This window comes from Magnolia sinica, chromosome 16 (genome assembly GCF_029962835.1).
Source record: "Magnolia sinica isolate HGM2019 chromosome 16, MsV1, whole genome shotgun sequence".
Taxonomy (NCBI): Eukaryota; Viridiplantae; Streptophyta; class Magnoliopsida; order Magnoliales; family Magnoliaceae; genus Magnolia; species Magnolia sinica.
The window spans coordinates 4,940,453-4,965,313 of NC_080588.1; the positions used below are offsets into that span (position 1 = coordinate 4,940,453).

Here is a 24,861-nt window from a genome sequence, read left to right on the forward strand (position 1 = left end):
GTGTATGAGGGTGCTGTTACAAGAATGTGAATGTCTTTTGTTGAGGTAGATGAGTTCCCTGTAGCAATGGGTCTTCATTAGGGGTCGACATTAAGCTTGAACCTTTTTGCACTTGTTATAGTTTATTTAGCTAGTTCCTAGGTGTTTGCTGATTGTGGGTGATTTGCTTTTGATCATAAATATTAGGCTATTAGCTAAAGCCTTTAACCTTCCCTACTAAAATTGCATTACAACTACGATCTTGGTTAATGTTTAACCATTAGACTCCGAAGCTTCCTCAAAACTTCCAATTTAGCATATGTCCCCTCTATTCTCATCATCATCATCATCATTTAAGCCTTATCCCATTTAATTAGGGTTTGCTATATGAATCTAATTCCACCATTTCATTCTATCAAGGGCCTTACCTTCACTTAGACCATAGGGCCTCTTCGGCTATATCTTTTTTTTACTACCTCCATCCACGTCCTTTTGGGCCCTCCCCTTGCCCTTTTAGAGCCTTCAACTTGTACCGATTCACTCCTTCTAACTGGTGTGGTTCTTGGTCTAAATTGCACATGACCAATTCACTCCTCAGTCGAGGCCTCAATCACCTCTTCCGGTCTAGGAGATGCCTCCCTTACAATCTCCCAAGGAGCTGTCCCATCATATCACATCTTCTTTTTGCTGATGACACCATTATATTCTTGAATGATAGGCTTTCCTCAATTCGTTGACTGCTATCCTTCATCAGATCCTACGAGAATGCGTTGGGGCAGAAAGTCAACCCCTCCAAGAGCTGCTTCATCCTTCCTAAGAGGACTCCTCCTAATAGAGGCAGACAGTTAGCGAAGATTTCAGGTTTTCAGCTGTCCTCCCATCCCATCACATATCTTGGTGTCCCTATGCTCAAAGAGGATCCGATTTCGCCACATGCTGCCCCTCATTCAGAAGATCGAACATAGAATCGCTGGATGGAAGGCAAAACTCCTTAATCAGGCCGCCAAGTTGGTCCTTATTCAGCATGTTCTTGCTAGCATTCCTATGCATATCCTCTATGCAGTCAACATCCCAAAAAGAGCCAGCCAGCACATAGAGAAGTCCCTGACTTCTTTCTTCTGGGGATCTTTAGAGGGATCCAAACGTTGCCATTGGGTCAACTGGAATGTGATCTGTTACCCAACTACCGAGGGTGGACTCGGGATTTGTCGAATGAGTGACGCCATGCAAGCCTTCCGTTGCAAGATGGCTTGGCGTCTTCTTCAGGGGAGCTCCCAATGGGCCAGGCTCATTTTAGCAAAATATCTTCGTATACCCCTCCTTTCATTCCGCCCTGGCAGGATCAATGGTTACAGTCTATGGAAATACATTCGCAACAATTTGCATTTTTGCATCCTTAACTCCATATGGCTAATTGACATAGGGAATGTTATTCTTTTGGCTTCAAAATTGGATAGGTAAGGGCTTTCTCATCGGTGTGGCTACTTCACTTCCCCAGCCTCCGCTCAGAGATATTCTAGTCTCCAAATTCTAGGATTTTCTGGTAGCTGGAACCTGTCCCAAGCCGCGAATTTCTTGCCCCCTTAAGCCATCCAATCTATCATTGATTGCAACATGGTCAAATCTGATAGAATGGACAAGCTTAGTTGGAATCTCTCCCGGATGGTAAATTCTCTCTCAAATCAGCCTGGGCCAACCTCTGAGCATTAAGGCCTAAGTAAAGATGGGCTCCTTGGGCCTGGAACAAGTTCATCCCTCCCAAGATTGCGATTTTTTGATGGAAGGTCATGCACATGGCAGTTCTAGTTGATGCTGCTGTCCAGCATGTTGGGATTAACCTTGCATCCAAATGCGTCTGCCGTGAACATCTGATTTCTTCCTCCACCGATCCCTCCCCTCGAGCCACTCATCAACAGCCCTCCATCGCCAGCATGCAGCCTAATATGTCATCTGCTCAACCCTCTACGTTGGACCCCTAATAGGCCCCTTTTCTTCCTCCTCTGATTGCAGAAACTGACCCCTCTCCCAATAACTTTCCTGCTCAGCATCTTGCAGCTGATCTGCAACAACCTCTCCTTCATCGCTTCCTGCATTTAAGGCCTAGCCCCTCTTCTCCATCCAACTATGCAGCATGTAGTGTCGGGCATCCATTTAGGCCTGTTCTCCCATCCTCGTCCACTCGGCATCCCACCACCATCAGCCGACCATCCAGCCTCAACATTTCTTCTCTTGCAACAGCCCACACGCAGCAGGATCTTCATCCGGCTTTTCCTCATGGCTTGAATCTGTCTGCAATGACCAACGTCCACTGCAACAACTATCCCCATCATGCTCACCCATCCAGACCTCTTCTTGGGTCCCAATCTATCCAGCTCTCATCCCATCTTGCCAGACTCTCCTCACTACCCAACCCCATCCCTTCTTCCAGCCACAATCACACCATCCCTATCAGCAATGCTACTCCCCCCCCCCCGATCCTCACGTCGAAGATTTAGACCACCTCTTCTCCCCCAGCAGAATTGCTTCTTCGGTTTGGACCCACTTTGCCTCCCTTTTCCAAATGCCCTTCATTCAGAACCAATATGTCCACGCCAGAATTCATCAATGCAGAATTCATCAATGGACATCAGCTGCCTCCACATCCTCCCTGCGTCGGCTTCTTTGGGGCTTGGCCCCAGCCATTATAATCTGGGAAATCTGAATTGGCAGAAATGGGGCTAGATTCAATAACAGGAACTTCATGGCTGACACCACCATCAACAGAATATCCAACCGGCTCATTGAGATAGGTACTCTCCTCCTTGACATCGATCATTCAAGATGGCAAGAGATAGTCCTCAGAGGTTTTAGAGCGGCTCCTTATCTCCCCTTTACTTCCAAGAAGGCTACTGTTGTCAGATGGATCAGACCCCTTGAAAACTGGATTAAGCTGGACGTTGACGGATTTGCAAAGGGCAACCCTGGTGCTAGGGGAGGGGGAGGCGTATGCTGCAACCACGTGGGTAATATGATTTTCACCTTCTACAATCGGTACGGTCAGGTTTCCAGCATGCTTGCGGAAGCTCGAGCCATGATTGATGGCCTCCATCTTTGCAAAGACATGGGGCTATTATTCATTATTGTTGAAATGGACTCCTGAGCTCTATTCGACACGGCCTCAAGCTCTTCTTCTTCATGTGGCTGGAAACTCTGGTACCACCTAGGATCTATCCACCAGCTATCCTGGCCCCTTAACCTTCGCTTCTCTCACACCCTCCGCGAAGGACACTCTGTGGCAGATGGCCTTGCCAACTTGGCCAGCAGTGGTACCTCCGATAGATTGTATCTCATCTCCTCAGATCTTCCCTGTCTCTTAAAAGGGACCCTTGTTCTAGACAAAGCAGGGATAGGCCAAATCAGACACGACAAAACTAAGAAAGGAGTTGGGTAACCTCGCCCCCTTCCCGACCATCCTGCCCCTCGATTCTCCATTGGGTAGCTTCGGCTGCCCCCTTCCAGCCTCTCCATCCCTGCTGCGGCCACTTTCCTTTTTCTAGCTTTGTTTCTTTGCTTTCGGTATATGATAGTCGGCGCCCGATCTTTGTTTTTGTTCATCGTGGCCTCGCCCGAATGGATGTACATTTGTTTCGTCAATACAATGTCGGTGGCAAATGGCCACCTTCTCCAAAAAAATAAAATAAAATAAAGTTTGCACATGACCAAACCATCAAAGTCTACCTCCCCTCATCTTATTACCTATGGGTGCTAATCCTAAGCTCCCTTGAATGCATTCATTTCTAATTCCTTCCTCATCTTCCTTCCTTCCTTCCACCAAACGCATTATCAACATGTTGTTCCTTAACTGCCCAACATTCTGTCCCGTAAAGCATGGCTGGTCATATAGCTAAGCTAACTAAGAAAATTTCTCTTTTAGTTTGAGTTGTACACAAAAATCACTAAACACTCCAGAGGCACAGCTCCATTTCTTCCACCCCGCTTGAATTCTATGGGCAACATCCTTCTCAATCTCTCAATTGATGGGTTATTGGCCAAAGGTATCAAAACAGGTCATTTTGGGAAACGTCTTGGTCAACAATCTTAGCTACTTCCTCATTTTCACTCCTGTTGTTACTAAAATTGCATTCCATATACTCTATTTTAGTCCAATTAATTTTAAATCCTTTAGATTCTAAGCATCCCTCCAGAATTCTAGCTTTATGTTTACGCCCTCCCTTCGCCCCTCGTATTGTCAATCAAAACTATGTCATTTGCAAACAACATGGATCATGGGATCTCTTCCTGCAAATGCCTCATTAAGTCATCCATAACCAATGCAGAAAGGTACGAGCTCAATGATGATTCTGGTGCGCCAGCCTACAGTAATTGGGAACTCAATTGCCTCTCTACTAGTGTTCCTCACATTTGGTACAACTCCCTCATTTATATCCTTAATCATGTCAGTATATCCTATTAAAATTCATTTCTTTCCCTACACCCTCCAGATTATCTCTCTAGGGACCTCGGACCCAAGGGGTTCGATCCTTCATATTGATTGTCTAAGTAGGAAAATAGCTTCCGTGTTAGACCTCCTAGGCATGAAACCAAACTGATTTTCTGATACATTTGTCTCATGCCTTAGTCTTTTGCTCAATCACTCTCCCAAAGTTTCATAGCATGGCTCATAAGTTTAATCCCATGATAGTTAGTGCAACTCTTTATGTCTCCTTTATTCTTTTAAATAGGTACCACGATACCTTTTTTCTAGAGATTTTTCTTTTGTTGCTAGCCTTGGAATTTGTGTTCAGTGGGACTCGAATCCCAAGATCATCCCTCGTGGGGTTGTTTCTCTACCAACTCACCTGAAGAGCCAGGGACTTTCGGGAGATAGATCAATGAGGATGTTTCCAATAGAAGTAGAGTTGGATAGATAAAGTGGAGATTTTTCTTTATGGTGCTATGTGTTCATCGCGTGCTAATGGAACATTTTGTAGGACCATGATAAGACCAACTAACAACTATGCTATATGGTGCGAAGTGTTGCAGAATTAGGAGATATGATCTGAGTATGAACGTCACATGGATGTTGAGATGGATATATGGGAAAATTAGGAATGATAAAATCATCAATGGGTTGTGGAGTTGCTAAAGTCTATGATGGCACTTTCAAAATTCACTTAGTCTAGTTTATAGGCAATAGGGTGTGAAAATGAATCATTTTGATTCCAGGTTTGCGTCTGCTCTTACTGAAGAATAATAACGCGATTGTGCTTCTCTTAATATAGTTCTAGATTGGTTTTTGTTTTTGATTGGAGTTACATCGAGTCGATTGGCAACTCTCTCATGTTTATCCATGTGTTTCATGATTTGGGATTAACAAAGTGTTTGGGTGTTCAGGGATCAAGGTCACTCTAATATTGCAAATTGACGTGCAGTGGCAGTTGTTCGACACTGATAGGGTTATGTTCTTTGCAAAGACATATACTTGGTGGAAACCTGTTTACAAGCTAGTGGAGTGAGCCCATGATGGGGGCATTTATTCACTCAAAGGCCACCATACGGTTACGTACCTCAAAGTTCATTCTGAACCGAGTTCTGTTCTCTTCATTTTTCTATCTTGTGTAGAAAGCAATGTGAGCAGAGAATGAATGTTGCAGTGATGAGGCTGTGAAGATGGATTCGTGTGAACACTAGGAAGAATAGAGTCAGGAATTCATTCATTCAAAACAGCAAGTAGATGGATTTGTGCGAGCAATAGGAAGGATAGTGTCAGGAATTCATTCATTCAAAACAGCAAGGGAGTAGCCCAGTCGGAGATCAAAATAATGAATAACAGGTTGAGATGGTTCACCATGTGCCACGAAAACCGTGGACGACCATGGTGAGAAGGTGAACTTTGATCGCTGTTGAAGGGCCTGAAAGGAGGATGTGGGGAAGACCTAGAAGGACATGGAGAGAGGTGGTGAGAAGGGAAATGAAGGCTTGTTCTTTTATTGAGGATAGGGCCTCAATTAGGAATGATTGGCGAAACAAGATTCATAAAGCTGACCTAAATGGTCAGATGAGGCTATGATGATGGTGATGATTAAATTGAGTGGGCACATACTGGTTTCTGTGGTGAACATGATAAATTTTCACAGAATAGCAGTCTATCAGCTTCTATGATATTCACTCTCTAGTTATCTTCATAGTGGTAGGGACCATCATTATCATGCCTTATCCCAACCATTGTTTTAAATATCGACGATATCAGCCAATATATCCTACCTGTGCGATACGAAACACACAGGTAGTGCCGATATATCTCACCTATTCGATCCAATGAGCATTTTCAATTTTCAATCCTTTTTTTTTTGGTTGTAAATAGCGTTAAACCAGTGTCAAATGGTTAAAAATCTATGATTCTTCATGTTTTCCATGAAAAATCATGGATTTAGAACTTCTATTTCGAGATTTGGGGGAGACAAGTCAAGTTGCAGAAACTTGAGAAAAATCAAAATTTCTCAATTTCTCGCAAATCAGTTGCAATCTTTGTATCCAAACACAAAATTAAACATGTATGTAACCTGATCTAGTGATTCTTCTTTTGCTTTTGAATGTATTACTTGTGTTTCCATACATGTCTTCTTACGTTTATAAATTATATGAATAGTCTTTGAATACACTTGCATCAGTTCAGTTGGAAAGCGCATATATTAGGATCCCATACAAAGGAAACCCCTACTATGTGCACTTTTTTTTTTGGTAATGTTTTGATTTCTAAGTGTGTATTGATGTCTTTTTCAACAATCCTTGAAGTTTCATTGAAAAATTCTACCAATTTCCCAATGTTCCCACGTTTCCCAACAACATCGATACATTACGCGATACAACCGATGTATCCCATGCGATAATCGATATGTATCCATATCCCAAGGGTGTGATACATTACGCGATAACGATATTTAAAACATGGATCCCAACCAATTGGTGTTGGCTACATGAATCCTTTTCTGTCATTCCACTTTATCAAGGGCCATAATTTCAGTTAGACCATAGGTCATCAAGTCTTTTCTTACTACCTCAACTCATGTCCTTTTGGGCCTTCCCTTTGCCCTTTTAGAGCCTTCAACTTGTACAAACTCACTCTTAATCGGCACAGTTCTTGGTCTTTGCTGCACATGACCAAACCATAACCATTGAAATCTACTTTCCCTCATCTTGTTACTTATTGGTGCTGCTACCAAATTCTCTCTATTGCATTCACTTCTGATTCCATCCTTCCTCATCTTGCCACTCATCCATCTCAATATCCTCATTTCAGCAAACTCATCCTATGAACACGCTATTCCTTAACTGGCCAACATTCTGTCCCATAAAGAATGGCTAGTCTTGTAGCCATCCTATAAAATTTCCATTCAGTTTGAGTGGTACATGATGATCACATAAAACTCTAGAGGCATATCTCCATTTCTTCCACCCGCTTGAATTCTATGGGCAACATCCTTCTCTATCTTTCCACTCTCATGAAGGTGGTTGTTTTGGGAAACTTCTTGGTCAACAATCTTTACCAATTCCCTGTTCCCACTCCTATTGTTATCAAAATTGCACTCCATATAATCTGTTTTAGTCTGACTAATTTAAAAAATTGTAGGTTCTAAACTCCCTTCCATAAATCTAGCTTTTGTTTACACCCTCCCTCATCTTGTCAATCAAAACTATGTCATCACAATATACACCATGGGATCTCTTCCTTAAACACCTCGTTAACTCATCTATAACCAATCCAAAAATGTATGGGCTGAATGGCGACCCCTGGTGGAAGCCTACAGTAATTGGGAACTCAGCTGTCTCTCCACTAGTGGTCCTTACAATTGTTACAGCTCCCTATACATATCCTTAATCATGTCAATTTCTCTAGTTTTGGCCCCTTTTCACTTGGTTTCTTGAATACATGCCACGTTGACGCTCTTTCATTTCATTGTATTTACTAACACCATACTCTTACCTGCCAATGTTCCTATCTTCCATATGGCATGACGGATCCTATTCCCCTGGACTAGCTTCCTTACCGGCAAGCATCCAGTATGTCACGGGAACCCTCTACTTCTCATGGCGATTGGGCACTGTTGCGGCGCCTAGTTTCCAGAAACGCCATAGCCAACCCTTCCCAGTTCTCACTGCACCCGGGTTCCAATCTAGTGCGATGCTTGCGAGGAACTCCCTAGCATGAGTTTGGAATGTCATATTGTTTGGATTCATGATGGAAGTTTTGGTATGGTGCTGTTTTAGCTCTTTTATATTTGTTCGTTTAGGTTTATTCACTTCGAGTAACTCTTGTTTGTTTTCAATTCTTTTATATATTTTCCTTCATGTTGCAACAGAAAGTTGATGATACTGGAGATTTATTTTATTTCTGCTGCTTTATTAATTGCATTAATTCTTAATGTTTTTTTGTCCACAGGACAGCTTGTCTTTCCCTCTAATTTCTCCTGATTGGTATGCAGATGAAGAGATACTGCTTCTAGAGGTATGCTTAGTTTTCTGTTCCCACTGTTTCTACAAAATGCTGCATTATAGGGTTTTGTCCTTTTGGCATATTAATTATCATCATTTTCTCTGTATAGAGAAATAGCATGAATAAAAAAACTTATAACTTTGCTACTTCAGGGAATTGAAATGTATGGTTTGGGGAACTGGGCAGAAGTTGCCGAGCATGTTGGCACCAAGAGCAAGGCACAGTGCATTGATCACTATACAACAGCATATCTGAACTCCCCTTGTTATCCTCTTCCGGTACTACATTTGGTTTGATCTTGCCTGTTTTTTCTTTTGTCTTGACAATTACCACATTTTTCTAAAACATAATGCTATCAATTTTTTTCCCCCACATGTAATCACTGTAGGACATGTCTCACGTTGTTGGGAAGAATAGAAAGGAGCTTCTTGCTATGGCTAAAGTTGGTGAACTCAAGAAAGGTCCGTGATGACTTGACAATGAAAATCCACCGTTTTTTCAATCTCAGTTTATTAAATGCTCATATTTTGAATCTCCAAAAAAAGAAGAAGAAGCTCATACTTTGAACAATTACACCTCTTTGAGGCCGCAAATAGTCTAATACAGTCTTGTGACTATAGAATCCTGGATATATCATTAGCGTAATGTTTTAGAACTAAGGAATGCTACTGGCAGATGGTTTGTCTCCAAGTGGCAAACAAGTGAAAGTCCAAAATGCATGAGCACAACAATGTGCAAGGTTCATTGTTCTTCCAGTGGTGGATGTGCTGCATGCCAAAAATCAGACCGGTTCGCTTACCAGGTGGCCATTTGTACAAAAAATGGATGCATTACACATTCAACATGCATGTGCGGCCCACCTGATGAATGGACCCACCTAAATTTTAGGGCAGGGCAGATTCACCAAGGGCCCACCTGATAAGTTGACTGGATCACGCACATGTTTACGTCCTTGGCACGTGCAGGGAGTCTGTGTTTACTGTCTGCAGATGGATGTCTGATAATAACAGACTGGACAGTTGGACTGTAGGATCGGCCATGTTTTTGTGTTACCTTAGAAAAATGATGTATTGATACAAGATGTAGTTGTTAGCTTCCATTTGGAGTTCAGGAAAATTAGAATTGAAATAAAGTAAAATACAATAAAGGGCAATGAAGGATGGTGACTGGAGGGCGATGAAGTCAGTGACCGGAGGGTAATGAAGGATGATGACCGGAGAGCTGCAAGGGAGGTTCCCGAAGAGGAGGGCAGTGAAGAAGAAGGAAAGGAGGATGGATTCTGGCAGGTAGGAGATCTATAATGATCAGCAACAAGGGAAGAGGAAGCAGAGCCTTATTGAAGTTCCCCATGCCTTTCGTGGATAGTTTCCCTGGAGAATGGTTAGAGCTGAATGTTCTCAGGGTGTTCGGGAGAATGGGGAAGGTAAAGGAGGTCATCATTCCTTAGATTTGGGGCTCCGGGATTATACGAGGGTTCACCCAATGTTTTCAGTATTGACAATATCGGCCAATGTATCCCACAATATATTGTGTATCCCACTTGGGCGATACGAAACCCCAAAGTAGTATATGAAATTCTTCGTGTCGTAGAAGATATCACATGATATCACAAATATCACGAGATACTGCGACCGGTCCCTTTTATAAATTGTCTTTGTCAATGATATCACATAGAAATGTGGGAAGTCCAGGGCTTTCTACAGAAAATTTAAAAAAAATCTCATTCTCAATATCTTTTTCTTCATTCCTTTCCACTTCTAACTAGATCTATTGTGGATTTTGACCCTTCCCTTTTAAATTCCTTTAAAGAAAAGCACAAATTTTGAGTCAGAATCAAGATCCAAGCTGATTTGGGGCCATTTTCCATCCAATGAGCATTTTCGAGTTTCGATCCTTTTTTTTTCTTTTTTTTTTTTTGCTGTAAAATTATGTGAAATCAGTGTCAAATGGTTATAAATCTATGGTTCTTCATGTTATGCATGAAAAATAATGGATTTAGAGCTTCCGCTTTGAGATTTGGGAGAGATGGGTTGATTTGCAAATCATTGGGGAAAAATAAAAAATTTCCCAATTTATCCCATATCAGTTGCAATTTTACTGTCCAAACACGAAATCAAACATGTATGTTACCTGATCTAGTGATTCTTGTTAATTTGGGGATTTTCGGAAAAAATAAAATTTAATTAAAATATATATATATATATATATATATATATATATATATATATATATATATATATATATATTTCCAAAATTCCACTTCGATCAACGATCGATTGGCCTCCATTTCAGAGTTTTTTTTTTTTTTTTTCAACATTCCACTTTTAATATATTCACAACTCTATGTGGGTCTAAGGCACATCAACACACATCATCCACATGTATATTTCTAGTTTTCTAGTTCTTCTCACTTCTCTTGCTTTCGAATGGATTTCTTGTGTTTCTATACATGTCTTCTTACATTTGTTCATGATATGAATTGACTTTGAATATGCATGCATCAGTTCAGTCAGACAACGCATAAATTAGGACCTTATACAAAGGAAACCTATTACATGCACTTGTTTTTTGTGATGTTTTGATTTCTTAGTATGTTTTGATGTCTTTCTTAACAATTGTTGAAGTTTCATCGAAAAATTTGATACATTTCCCAATGTTTTCCCATGTTTCCCAACAACAATGAAACATTACGCGATACAACCAAACCAATATATCCCATGCGATAATTGATATGTATCCGTATCCCAAGTGTGCGATACATTACATGATAATGATATGGAAAACATTAGGTTCACCTTTGTGCTAATGGAGAGGATATGAGGTGAATCAAGCAGTAGCATCGCTGGATGGTAAAAGTTTTGAGGGAAGGAGATTATCAATACAAAGAGCAAGATATGGTCTAGAGGTGGGAATTGACCTTCTAACCAGGAGGAGGAAAGAGAAGAGAAGGGAGGTTTAGACATAAAGGGTGATAACGGGGCACTACAAGGAAGGTTGTATGATGTAGAACATGACACAAATACATTCCTAGCATGGTTGGACCAAAAGAAGGTGGACCGTAAATTGATCATAACTTTTGATCCGGGTATCGTTATGGGGCGCATAACATATCAATCTTTACTGAAATGGGCCATCTGAGGTGAATCGACCCACAAAGTGGGTCGCGTCTGTCTGTTTCGTCAGAAAACGCACACTTGAAGCTCAAAAACGAAAATTTAAGGAAAATTTACTATTTTTAGTAATTCTGATTTTTTTAATATTTTCTTACTTTTAGAGTTTTAGGTTTTCTTCTTTTTTAGAAACAACTTGTAATCATACTAGGACTCTTCTAGCAAAAGTTTATTTGGAATTTTTATTTTTAGAAATTAGGTTTTAGAAGAGTTTTATTAGAATTAAGATTTTTTATTATAGTTAGAATTTTGCTATTTTTGGTAATTACGAATTTTGTTATTTTTTTTTCTATATTAATGGTGTAACAGGGACATACATATCAGTCAATTATCAATCAATTTACAAATTTTCTAGAATATTATTTATATTTTCTTGATTTTTTCCTCGTGGATTCGAGAAGTCTTTGTGATGAGTCCATAGAACCTTTGTGGATTCGAAGTAGTTATCCTTGAGGAAGACGGTGATCGACCTCACCACGTTCACCCCTGCATCATTGTAGGTACATGGGTTCATGGCAAGGGAAGTTCTAGATCATATCGGGATGTGTTAGTGGAGAAGTCTTCTGAGATGGACATGGCCAGGGGAAATGGTAAGAAGGAACGGGGCAACACACATGGAAATATTGCCTTCTAGTTCTAGCATAAACTGAAACTTACTGTATGATTTGTGAAATGTCTTAGATAAAAGTTGTATTATCCTTTAAGAGAAATCATAGCAATCTTTGTATGGAGGACAACCTCCCATTTAGCTTTGTATCTTCTTGGTATTAGGCCAACTTTTAGCCATGACCTTCTTCATGGTGTTGACCTTAGTACGCAATTCTTCAATCTCCTTTCCATTCACTTACAAATTTCAGCAATTTGTGTCTTGAATATCTCCACCATACTTGCATGTCATTATCTACTTGCTTGATTGTCCTAGACCTTTCATCCCTGTCGGCCATGGCAAGCTCCAATGTGTGAATATGATTCTCCAAATGAACAAGGTCCTTACTCTTGAATATTTGGATCTATTCCTCGTGTTGTGCTTGGACGATCACCTCTTGGCTTGCTCATAATCAATCACCTCCGAGTAGGACATGGTGCTTGTTGAACAATTAGGCTTTATAACAATTGTCACGGACTTGCTAGCTCCTTAGCACTTTTACTTGTGTGACACTTGTACAATGCCATAATGCTACTTGAGTTAGCTTGACTTGTACTCGTGCCGCCAAGTACTAGACACTAAGGACTTAGTGCAAGAGAACGCATGAGAGTGGAATGAGAAAGCTTATTTTGCAGCAAGTAGAGAAGATTACAACTCAGTTGAGTGAGCGCAAATGAGTGCACTCTATATATAGGTATAAGAAATCTCTAAATGCATACGTTGATGGTTGGGATGGTTTCATGCAACATTCATCTAACAACCGGAATCTCGTATAAAAGGTTTTTTAGATTCTTCCACACATCAAGCTACAAGGCTCTAAAAAAAAAACTTAAGAACATTCTAGGTATTCTATGCAACTCTGCAAAACTCAACCTATTCTAGATGTTTCTACACTTTATATACAGGCCAAGTACAATATAAGCAACAAATGCACGAGCTCATATATGAGCCGTCAAGCTCATGACAATTCTCCCTCCTATTGAATCAATGCCTTCATTGAACCTTCCTTGAGAACCCTCCATGTATGGTCTTCAAACTACCATAGAGCGTTGGATTGCTTACAACATGGTTCACTCTCTAGTTGGTACAAGGATTTAAGAGACCTTTTACCATTATTAGAAAGGTAGGCAAAGTATCGTACCAATTTTAGCTACCACAACTTTGTTCTTGGTTGAGGATGTCTTCCATGCCAGTGTTTGGAGCTATATCATGAGGGTGTGGAAGACTCTACATGAGGCGTATCAAAGTGGACATTGATGACCATATTGACTTCCTTCACTAAGGAGGTGAAATTTGTGATATCTGACTGAAAGATGAGCAAATGCGGAGTCAAAGTGTCATACTTCAACTTTCCACTCATCTAAAGATCCACCTAGTCTTCTGTGCTTGTGGGTTGAAGGCATATCATGAGGACGTGGGCATGTCAAAATGGGCATTGACAATTATGTCGAGTTACTTTGACAAGGAGGAATACGTGATAGCCGATTGCAAGAAAAATAAACATGGAGTCCCTACATATATAGAGTACATAATGAAATAGAAGGTGGTTATCTCGGTGTGAATCATGGTGGGAGCCAGCCAACACTTTGTGGTATTTTCAAGATTTCATATACAAAGTTCTTGAGGAAAGCTTGACAAGGGTGTCGATGCAATAGGTTGGGGAGAATTGTCATAGGCTTGGAGACTTATCTATGGACTTGGCCATTTTTTGCTCATATTGTTCATAAGAGACTTGTACTTGGTGTGGAGAGATACCCAAAATAGGCTAGAGTTTTGTTGAGTTGTATAGAGAACATTGAAATATTCTAGAGTTCTCTGGGAGAGTCTTATAGCTTGATGCCTTTGGAAAATCTATAAATCTTTTGGAAGATTTCTAATTGGATGAATACCACATGACGCTATTCTAAACATGGACGTATGCATCTAGAGATTTTTTAGGCCTATATGTAGGAGCTCTTGTTTTGGCTTTTTCAGCTTAATCTTTTTTACTTAGTGCAATACATGCTTTTCCATTCAATTCTCTTGTGTTTTCTTGTATTTTCACCAAGTTGTTGGTGTCTAATGCTTGATGATGCAAGTGGGAGTTAGGCAGAGTCAAGTAGCGTTGGGGCATTATATGAGCATTGCACATGCAAGCAAAAGTTCTAAGGAGCTAGCAAGTCTATGAAAACTAGCTTTGTATCTCGGCTGAGATAAGAGGAAACCAAGATTTGGAGTGGAGAAAGTGGAAGTGTGCTAGTTGCTTAACATGACTTTCATTTTTTTGCTCTCCACTACACCTAATAGACCTTGAAGTTTCAATACTTGAAGTTGTTTCATCCATGCAAGAGATTGTCCCAATCTTCTTTTTTAACATTCTTCATCAATTTTTGGTACCTCTTGTGATTCTTTTTGAAGAAAGAATTAAAATATTTTGTGATGCTTATTTGGTATCATTGTTGAGTTTGATTGTCATTGGATTAGTACATGGCAGCTACCAAATGCTACTATTTTATTTAAACTTCCATAGCATCCTTACAATGGGTTGTGTGAGTATGCTTAGGGGCAAGTTCTAGTTCTATTCCAGAACTTGTTCAGTAAACATGTGGGCTCCACATACGTCGACTTAGCTTTTCATTGTCGTCTACCTGGAGAGCTCACTTGTTCAGGAAACATTTGTGCTCCACACATATCAACTCAGCTTTTGATTGTCCTCTGCCCCGAGAGCCATTCTCTTTCTCCTTCTTCTTCTTGAAACATGTGGGCTCCACAGATATCAACTGAGCATTTGGTTGTCGTCTACCTGGATAGCCAGTTTCTTCTTCTTCGTCATGATGCTGATATGAATCTCATTTTCCAGAATATAGTACATGGACATGGATCTCATTTTCCAAAATATAGTACACGGACCAATTTTTTAAATAGTGGTAGTGTGTTGCATAGCGTTTAGTCCTCTATAGTGTGTAGTGTAAGCTACATGGTACTTCTATTTTTTAATTAAAAAATAGAAAAAATGTAATAAATAGTAAGGAAAATAAAAGAGAGTCTAAAAGATGATTCATTTTTTCAAGTATAAGCATGTTCAAACAAGTTATTAATTATCATTTATCAAAAGCCAATCCACATATATAAACCAAATCAAATCATTATCACATCAACAACTTTCTAAGGGCCCGTTTGGCCGGGTGGATTGGAAGGGATTGAATGGTATTAGGGTGGATGGCATGGATTTCTAGGTAATGATGGTATTGTCAGTGGATTGTCTTGAGATCCATGAGATTGCTATATCCAGTCTGTTTGGCACGCCCGGCCAATCCTATGATTAAACCTTCCCATCCCTTTCAATCCCACGAACCAAACACGTACCCGGCAAATTTGAACGGATTAGGGTGGATTGGATGGGATTTAAAGGTAATGATGGTGTTGTCAGTGGATTGTCTTAAGATCCATGGGATTGGGATCAGATCACCGACTCTGTTTAGCACGCCAGGCCAGTCCCAGGATTTAACTTCCAATCCCTTCCAAAACCATCCAATCCCTTCCAATCTGACCGGCCAAACGGGCCCTAAGCAAACCATTTTAATTAATAATGTTTAATTGAAACCACAAGTCACAAGTATGAAAAGAAATTAAAATCCCAAAGGTTGAGAGCATTAAGTAAAAAATACAAAATACAATTATCGTTTATTAAAAAAGCGTAGAGTTCACTACATATGCTATATACGCTACGTGTACACTACAGTGCTACATATGCTGTGTACGCTACATATGCTACGACCCCTATAGTAAGCTACAAGGGATTTACGCTATTTGTTAATGCTACGTAGCGTTGTAGCTATGCTACGCTATGGGTGGTGCTATTCAAAACACCGACATGGACATGCATACAACTATCCCATTCACAATATTCTTTTTATATTTTATGATTTTTATTTGAAACATTTTACCAAGTCTATTTAGTTTGTTAAAAAAGGTATTGTTTTTAAGCTTGCCGTACGGGAAAAAAAGTATTAAGCTTTTGCGCTTGCTAAATTTATCTAAATTATTAATATTTATAGATTTTATGGTAGAAATTTTACATCACTTCTTTTGTTTATTTTTATGCCCAAAGTATAAGAAAATTAACCAGATTTCATTACAACTAACCTAATACTGCAGGATCCAGTTAAAATCTACCCACAAATGATACAACTATCAACTATGAGAATCAGTATTATGTTATGTCAGTTCCGATATGACTGTGTATATAGGGTTCATCTTTCTTGCTGGTAGTTGAAAATCAATGAATTTTCAGCACAATGCTATCTGCTTGCTGCTCCCAGCATATCTTTTTCATGTTCAAGTGTTAACTATTCTATTTGAAGGGCTAAGAGTGGTGGTTTTGACTTATTTCTTTTTGATGAATCTATGGTTCCCAACTACTAGTAGAGCTATCTAAACAAAATCTTCATGATTTTTTTTTTTGATAGGTTAAGATAAACCATTATTGATATATCAACTCCTTTTTCACTAGATGCTCTACCATGAAAGTTCTAATAAAAAAATATGCTTGCTGTTTTTTCATATGCTGTTTATTATCACTAAAGGATTTCTTGGGGCTGGGGAGATCACACCAAAGGAAGATTCTCCATTCTCTCCTTCAAGGGTCAAGTATGGTGATTATATAGTTGTTGCAGCTTCTGTTTACACTTGTGCCTTAAATTCCTATATATTGGATCTTTCATGCTAATTATCTGGGATATGCTCAATTAGGATCGAAGAACCTCCAACTTTGCGATCTCCGTCCAGCTTAACTGCAGGTGTGACAATGGGTATTTGTGACTGTTGCTTTTTAATCTCATTTGTGAATGGGATAATCAAACCAATGTCCTTAAGCTGGATCTGTTCTCGTGCCCTTATCAAGCATACCCATCTTCAAGGTGTTGTGGGCTGAAAATCAGGCAGGTCCAGTCATCTGATTTGCTGCACTCAAGTTTGACAAGTTTCTACAACAGTCCATGATCAGGACCACTCATCTGGTGGGAACCATTGTGGGTTGACCATCGTCCACAAGTCAGATGGATTGAATGATCCTACCTGTCCAATGGGTGGAAGTTTTCTAATACATTGTTGAACATTGCAATTATACCTATCTACTTTACCTTTGTAGGCCATTGATCAGACATTTAGATCATCCAATTATTGAGATATTTTGACTATGACCGGTCCACAGTGGGAACAATGTCATGAACAATCCGGATCATGGACTGTTTTGCCAAGGGTCCACTTTGATTGTAACACTACAGATAAGTTGGTATCCTGAACTCAGATTTCCCTTTCCCTCTTTTCTTTCCAAATTATTGTATAGGTGGAATAGACTGAATTCAATCATTAAAAAAAAAAAAAAACTGAATACACTCAATGCATCTTGCATCAGATGGAGATTCTGGAGAGTCCAAGATGAGTGGGGTTGGTTGTAGCAGCACGAATATGGCATCAGCAGGTGCAGGTAAAAAGGTATCAAACATGGTGCAGTTCAAGGATGGACCAGATGGGATCAAAGTGGAAGGCGTGACATCAGCTGAAGGTACGCAAAACATAAACTAAAACCTTTGGTGTAATCCATCCCTTGTTCATTACAAATGGTTGCACTAATATTCAAAGTTATTACTTAACGAGAAATTATATGGTGCTGAGTCTTAGCAAGCATGTAGTTTGTGGTGGTTCACTATCCCATGCATTTGGGGCACATGGTTCGTTGATTCGCTCTGTTTTCCCTGATGAGCCCCACTGTGCATGGGAGACCTGAATTTCCCAGATCAGGATATTCTAACCCTCTGGTGTTTGGCCTTTTTCCCATTGAATGTGAACAGTTTCTGCACTTGTTCTTTTTTCCCTAACTGCCTATTTGTAGTTCACCAATCCAACGGTTAGGAACCCAATGTGAGTGATTCGTTGGGAAATCCCGGATCCACAGAATTGCCCATTAGATCAACAGTCTGGATTCCTTAACAGTGGCCCCTACATGTACTGAATAGAGATCCTCAGAATAATATGCTCTCTGAGGCTCAGCACCCTATAATTCTTTAGGGCCCCGCTTGGCTTGCTTTTAGGAATTGCAAAGACAATAAACACTTCTCTTGGAATTGTTTATTTTTATTGAAAGATGATGGAATTTTATTGATGAGAGTTTGAAGCTCTCATGAACATTACAATATTACATCCCTGCTATAAACAACCAATCAATTTTTATCGAATATCTTTAAGCAAGAAACCCACCCTATTAAATCCATTTTTGTCCTTTTATTTATACATCCACCTCTGACCTGCTTTGTTTTGAAAGCATCACTCATTCCTTTCCCTCCAAATAGCCCACAACAAGCCATTTTTGTTCTTTTATTTATACATCCTCCTCTGACCTGCTTTGTTTTGAAAGCATCACTCATTCCTTTCCCTCCAAATAGCCACAACACAGACCGTGGCTTCCTTCTTCCTTGAACCACCACCCGGCCTGCCAGTCAAGCTAATAGCAGGGCCCTAATGGATCCTGGCATCACCCAAGGGGTTCATATTCGTATTATATTTTGCCCAGCAGATACTCAAGTAGACCGGAGTGTGGGAGGAAAAAAACCTAAATATACTGGAGATGAAGGGCCTTCCATGACTGAGTTGAGCGGCTATAACCCCAAGAGGCAAGAGTTCGATCCTGAATACGATAACGATGCTGAGCAGATGCTAGCAGAGATGGAGTTCAAGGATACTGATCCTGAAGCTGAGCGTGAACTGAAGTTGCGAGTGTTGCGTATTTATTCATCAAGGTGCACAGTGACTTTTCTGTTTACAATGAGTACAGACACAGGCATGTGCATGTGTGCCCGCACACACACAGGCAGGCGCTCACACCCACAGATACCCAAGCCCACACACCCATGCACATGCACGCACATATGCACATGCATACATGCAATACAATCATCCTAGATACCCAGATACTCTAATATGCTTTACATACTGGTATGATACCTTGTCTATATTGATACTGGCACCTGAATACTTTGTGGATACCTGCAAGATATGGTTGTCTCCTATTGTATTAAGTTTATTTTCTTCTGATATCCTGCAGTTTTGTGATTGGTATTAAAGTATATGATAGTATACCAGTATCTAACATCTATGGTCCTGGATCTTTGGACATACAGAGCCATATCTCCACTCTCCGTAACTGTGTCTGTATCCTTATCCATACAAACCATGTGTCCTGCTATGTTGTTAGATTGTAAAAGCTGGACGGCTCTCTGTCACTGGATTCTGTACTGTGGGGCCCATGGTTTTCTTATTCCAATCTTCAATCTGATTTACCCCTCGTAGATGATGAATGACCAATAAATAAATCTTCTTGATTGAAACGTCCCAAGTTAACTATCTGTGGTGTAGAAATGTATGGTTTTTTATTTATTTATGGAAGCTACCAAGTTTTATTGAGAAGCCCCAAAAAGCAGGAAAGAATACAACAAAAGAAAAAAAGGAGAACGGAAAACTATAGGCCCAAAATTGCTACAATGATGCAAGGATCCAAATCCTTCAAGCCCGATGTCCATTCAGTGACCCACACTAATGCTTTTTGGAAGATCCGCTCCACCGACTAGGACTTGTTCTGAAAGCACCTCCTATTTCTCTCCCCAAATACCCGACAAGGTGGCCAGCCGCCAAATGCCAAACTGCCTTAAATACCTTGCCCACACCTCCTTTGACCCACAAAGCCAAAGAGGAGGGGATGGTGGCCGGAATAACCCAATCGACATTGGGGGTTGATAGGAAAGACTCCCACATCTTTCTCGCGAATGGACAATGAATAAAAAGATGGTCCACTAACTCCGTATCCCTCATACATTAGAGACAAATTGGGAAGCCCCATTCCTCTCTTACAAAGATTATCAACAGTGACTACCTTATACCTCCCCATTGACCACACGAAAGCTGCCACTTTGGAGGAGGCTCCATAATGTAGGGGCATTTTCACACCGGGCTTGAGTGGGGTAGCCAATGGGATGTGGGGACACACTCGGAGTGGGTGGCCCGTGTGAGGTGGGAGGCTCGTGAGAGGCAGGCTCCACCCGTGTGAGGCGGTACCCATGTGATTTGGGGCCCATTGGGGGGGGGGGGGTGTGTTTGGTTGAGATCCTAACCCATGAGATGTGGGGCCTGGGCTATGAGATAAAGGGATTGATTTGCCATGCTCTAACAGTTTGAGCTTTTAGAGCAAGTGGTTAATTGTCATGCATCAAATCGGTGTCAGAGCGGGAGGTCTCGGGTTCGAGACTCCTCACCAGGGGTGATTAATGCAGGGGCATTTTCACACCATGCTCAAGTGGCATAGCCTATGGGATGCGGGGACACACTCGAGGTGGGCGGCCCGTGTGAGGTGGGTGACTCGTGAGAGGCGGACCCCACCCGTGTGGGGCGGTACTCATGTGATTTGGGCCCACGAGGAGGGTTCGGCCGGGGTCCTAACCCATGAGATGTGGGGCCTGGGCTATGAGATAAATGGATTGATTCGCCATGCTCTAACAGTTCGAGCTTTTAGAGCAAGTGGTTAATTGTCCTGCATCACTCCATATTTCCAAAATTGAAAGTTATGGCTAGAGGGCGAAGGGGAATCAACCCATTTTCTATAGAAAGGCCGAATCGAAAAGCTACCCGATTTGTGATCTTTCCCAATATTGAGTCCGAATGTCCGATTCTGCAACATAATGGGCTGCTAGATTTAGCCTCTACAAGAGGCTAATAAGAGCTCCACTTCCTCATCATCAGGACCCCTACGACAAGGGGGAGCCGAAACAATCCCTCTTTCAAATCTAAAGAAACACTTTGCGATCGGAATATTTTTGTTTGGGGCTAAGGTTGCTATGATGGGAAGACATCTTTTAGCAAGTAGTCTCCCAACCAACGGTCTTCCCAAAACTGAATTTGAGACTCATCCCCTACCAAAAAGGAACCTTCTTCTTTGAACTTAGGGGCTATAGAAAAGACTGCTTTCCAAAGGCCAAAAGCTTCGTAGAGTGAGGAATCCTTAGTCCAACACCCTTTAGAACTATTACCACATTTTCTAGATAGTACCTCTCTCGACAAGCAATGCTCTTCCGTAGCAAACCTCCACAACCACTTTCTCAATAGTGCGTTATTCATGAGGAAAACTTTCTTTCTATTCTCTCTATCACAGGGTCCCACAATTGCTTTGCTGGCTTTCTGATGCACAATGGTAGCCCAAGAAATGTGGAAGGGAAGCAACTCGGCCTGCACCCAAATTTTTCTGCAAGCCTTCTAACCTCCTCTTGGGGCAAGTGCACACCCAGCAGCTCACATTTTAGATCATTCACTTTCAGCCCTGACACAATTTCAAAGCAAGCAATTATTTTCCAGAGGTTGTCAACTAGATTCTCTTCCACCTTGCAAAATAGAATAGTGTTGTCCGCAAATTGAAGGTGTGTAATAGGAGGGCCAGATCGAGCCACCTTGAAGCCCCGGATTAGACTTGTATCCCGTCCCTTCTAAAGCAATTTTCCCAGAGCCTCTATACCACCAAGAAAAGAAAGTGGATTTGGGTTAAGAATGAAAAAAAGAAGCAATGGTTCATATTCAACAATAACCAGGCCAAAGATTGCAGCATTAAGATATTCTGATCTGTGGTTTTTCATGCATCCCCTGTCCTTGGTGTCGATTACTAAAACATTTGTGCTAGATGTATGGAATTCAGTGCAGCAGCAAACTGCATGATTGCTTCATTGCAAGATCCTATAGTTCCTTCATGGATGGTATTCTTCTAGGATGCTACAGTTGTTGCTCTCTCTACCAGGCAATCAAAAGTTAAATGTTGATGTGTGTTAAGTTACTCAAACAAGGAGTGCCCAACACAGTCTGTTGGTTCTGGTAAATGGTGCATCTGTGCCTTCTGATAGTGTTCAGCTGGTCAGCCAAGTAATAAACCATGCCATGCATGGCCATGGTGGTCCACTGCACTAAATGAAACATTGATGGGTGCATATCCTCCTTTTCCTAGTTGTTCGACTGTGTTTAGCATTCTTCTATATGGTCCTGATGCAGGACATGAGATCTACCATGATGAATTGCTGAAATTAGTCAACTAATTATGGTATAAAATGAAAGTAGTTCAATCACATATCAAAACAATTCCAAACAGTAACTATGCCCAAATTCGGGGCCCGGGGACAATCTTGCAGTCCAAAATCTATAAAATAAAGCTCAACAAGGACCTATGGTAGTTAGGACTACCATCTAGCATAGGGTATTAACGCTAATTGAATGTAGGTTTGATCAATTTGGGATTTAGGGCTCAATTGGGGAATTGTGGATTTCTTTAATTTGGGGAAAATTGGAATTAGGGTTAGGGTTCTAAATTAGGGAAGTAGGATTTCTACAAGGAGGGTTAAATGATGGGAAAAGAGGGAAGAAGAGTCACAAATGGAAGGAAGAAGATGGTTGTATGGATTGGTCCGTACAATCGGGGTTGATCGTGCGGTCACGTCTAGATGGGTTTGGGCTGGTGAGGGTTGGGTATGTAGTGAGATAGGAAGAACAAGAAGAAAGTAAGAAAAGAAAGGGAAGGAGGTAAATACCTTGTTGTTGAAGACAGAGAGATTATAGGATAACTTGTAGCTTCACACCATTGTGGAATCACACCAAAAGATCTCTAATCATAAGAGATTTCCATGCATCACACATAGGGAAGAGAAAGAGCTCCCCCCCCCCCCCCTTCCCCAAAATATCATGCATAGAAAACCCCCAAGGGTTGGACATCTAAGCCTAAATAGGCTTTGGGCTGCCAAATTACAAAATTGCCCTTTTAGTTCTTTTTTGTTCCCACTGTCCCAAACCTCTCAAAACATCAAATAAATGTACTAAATATGAAATAAATTGGAATAACACCTAATCTAAGCTAAAAAATGAAATCCTACAGTATATAATATCCCATGATGTCCGGTGATGACGATGGCCCATGATTAATGGTCTGGTCAAGCTGTCCATGTGATCTAACGGTCCTATCATCATGTTGTCACGATCCAATGGTCCAAATCTTCCAATGAAGCAACCCACATGCATCTTCCTAGTGTGGGGCCTTCGAAGATGCATGTACATGCATGTGGGGGCTTTTACAATGGCTAGAAACTCGATCCGGGCCCGCTTGTGGGTCCCACGTGAAAATCACCTACCCACAATGAAGCCACTAGGGCTCTCCTCTTCTGGTGTACTCTATGGGTTCAGATGTCCTCATCAGATCCCCTGCAGGATCCATAAGGAGATGTTTTAAATATCCGTTACGATATAGCCTCATCGGCCATATCAATATTGGCCCACCCTGATACGAGATGGGGAGGCTGTGTCGCTGTATCATATTAGTAATTGGAGGGGTCAATACCGACATTTTAAACCATGCCTAAGGTCCTCTCATGTATACTCACTGGTTGTAGGCATTCATGAACACCAAATGGAAGTTCAAATGTTCACATCCCAACATAACATTATGAAGTGAGATGCTTAAGATGCATCCTTTCTCCCCTAACTCTTGAAATCATGAGACCTTGTTCTTTTAGCTATTTTGTAACCATATAGAGAGTCCTTGCATCAATACTTCTGATTATATTGGTCAGAGCCTACAATTATCCAGGACATATTGAATGTAAGTGCATAAGGGCTCCCAACACATGGCAGGATGCAAATCTTTCAGAATTCTTGATTGTGAAGTAATAGATTGATGAACAAATGGTCTGAAGAGCCATTCGTAGGTGGGGTAAGCATAGTATGCTTGTGTAAAAGATCATTTACTTCCCTTAATGACTATTATTATTTAAGTGAAAGATAATATATTTTACATTTTAGAAATGTTAAAAAAAATTACATTTTAGCTATTAAGATGCAATACTTTATATATAACGAGATCCATTAATAATTCAATACATTTCTTTTAGGGTACGACAAACTAGGGATTCAAACCAAAAACAAATGATTGCAAAATATGGTCTTCACCAGGAGGTTGCAATGATCAATTCATGTTAGGATGTTATAACTATTGTTTGAGTTATCCCTGATATTATTGAAATATCCCTTATGTTATCGTTATCTCCAGCTTGGCGATATCGATAACATTGGTAGTGATACTGATAACTCCAATACCATCAACAATGTATCGCTAAGTATCTCCAACATATCTATATCACTGATATTTTCAATTGTGTAAATTTTAGGTGTCGCTTGTATTGCTAGTGTATCGATATCGCCAATATTTTCGACTGTGTAAATTCTTGGTGACACTTGTATTACAAGTGTATCAGCAATATTTCAATAATATTGTCAACGTAGGGATATCACAAAAAAATGTTTATTAAAAAAATCTATTTTAATTTTTTTTATGCCACATGGTTGTATGCAGTGTTCAATTTGTCATTGATAATATTGATAATATCTTTATATTATTGTTATTGCAACATGCGTGATATCGAGACCGTAATGTTTTATTTCCTTTCCAGTTGTTAATGATTTTTAGGCAAAATATTGTGAGTTGTTGTTGATATTCTACAATATTGATGAATGTTTGGATGAAAGGTTAGGTGGATGGTTGG

General features: G+C 40.6%; 1 protein-coding gene across 2 annotated transcripts in view; it reads left to right on the forward strand.

The window, feature by feature from the left end:
- LOC131228627 (transcriptional adapter ADA2) overlaps nucleotides 1-24,861 on the forward strand; it is a 49,798-nt gene that overhangs the window by 12,315 nt on the left and 12,622 nt on the right. The window contains exons 4-10 of one of the 2 annotated variants that reach the window (XM_058224409.1): nucleotides 8,399-8,464; nucleotides 8,605-8,730; nucleotides 8,841-8,913; nucleotides 16,834-16,897; nucleotides 17,000-17,046; nucleotides 17,664-17,813; nucleotides 18,819-19,044. In XM_058224409.1, the coding sequence (XP_058080392.1) occupies nucleotides 8,399-8,464; nucleotides 8,605-8,730; nucleotides 8,841-8,913; nucleotides 16,834-16,897; nucleotides 17,000-17,046; nucleotides 17,664-17,813; nucleotides 18,819-19,044 (752 nt within the window). The remainder of the gene's footprint in view (nucleotides 1-8,398; nucleotides 8,465-8,604; nucleotides 8,731-8,840; nucleotides 8,914-16,833; nucleotides 16,898-16,999; nucleotides 17,047-17,663; nucleotides 17,814-18,818; nucleotides 19,045-24,861) is intronic. The other variant, XM_058224410.1, reaches the window with a different exon arrangement.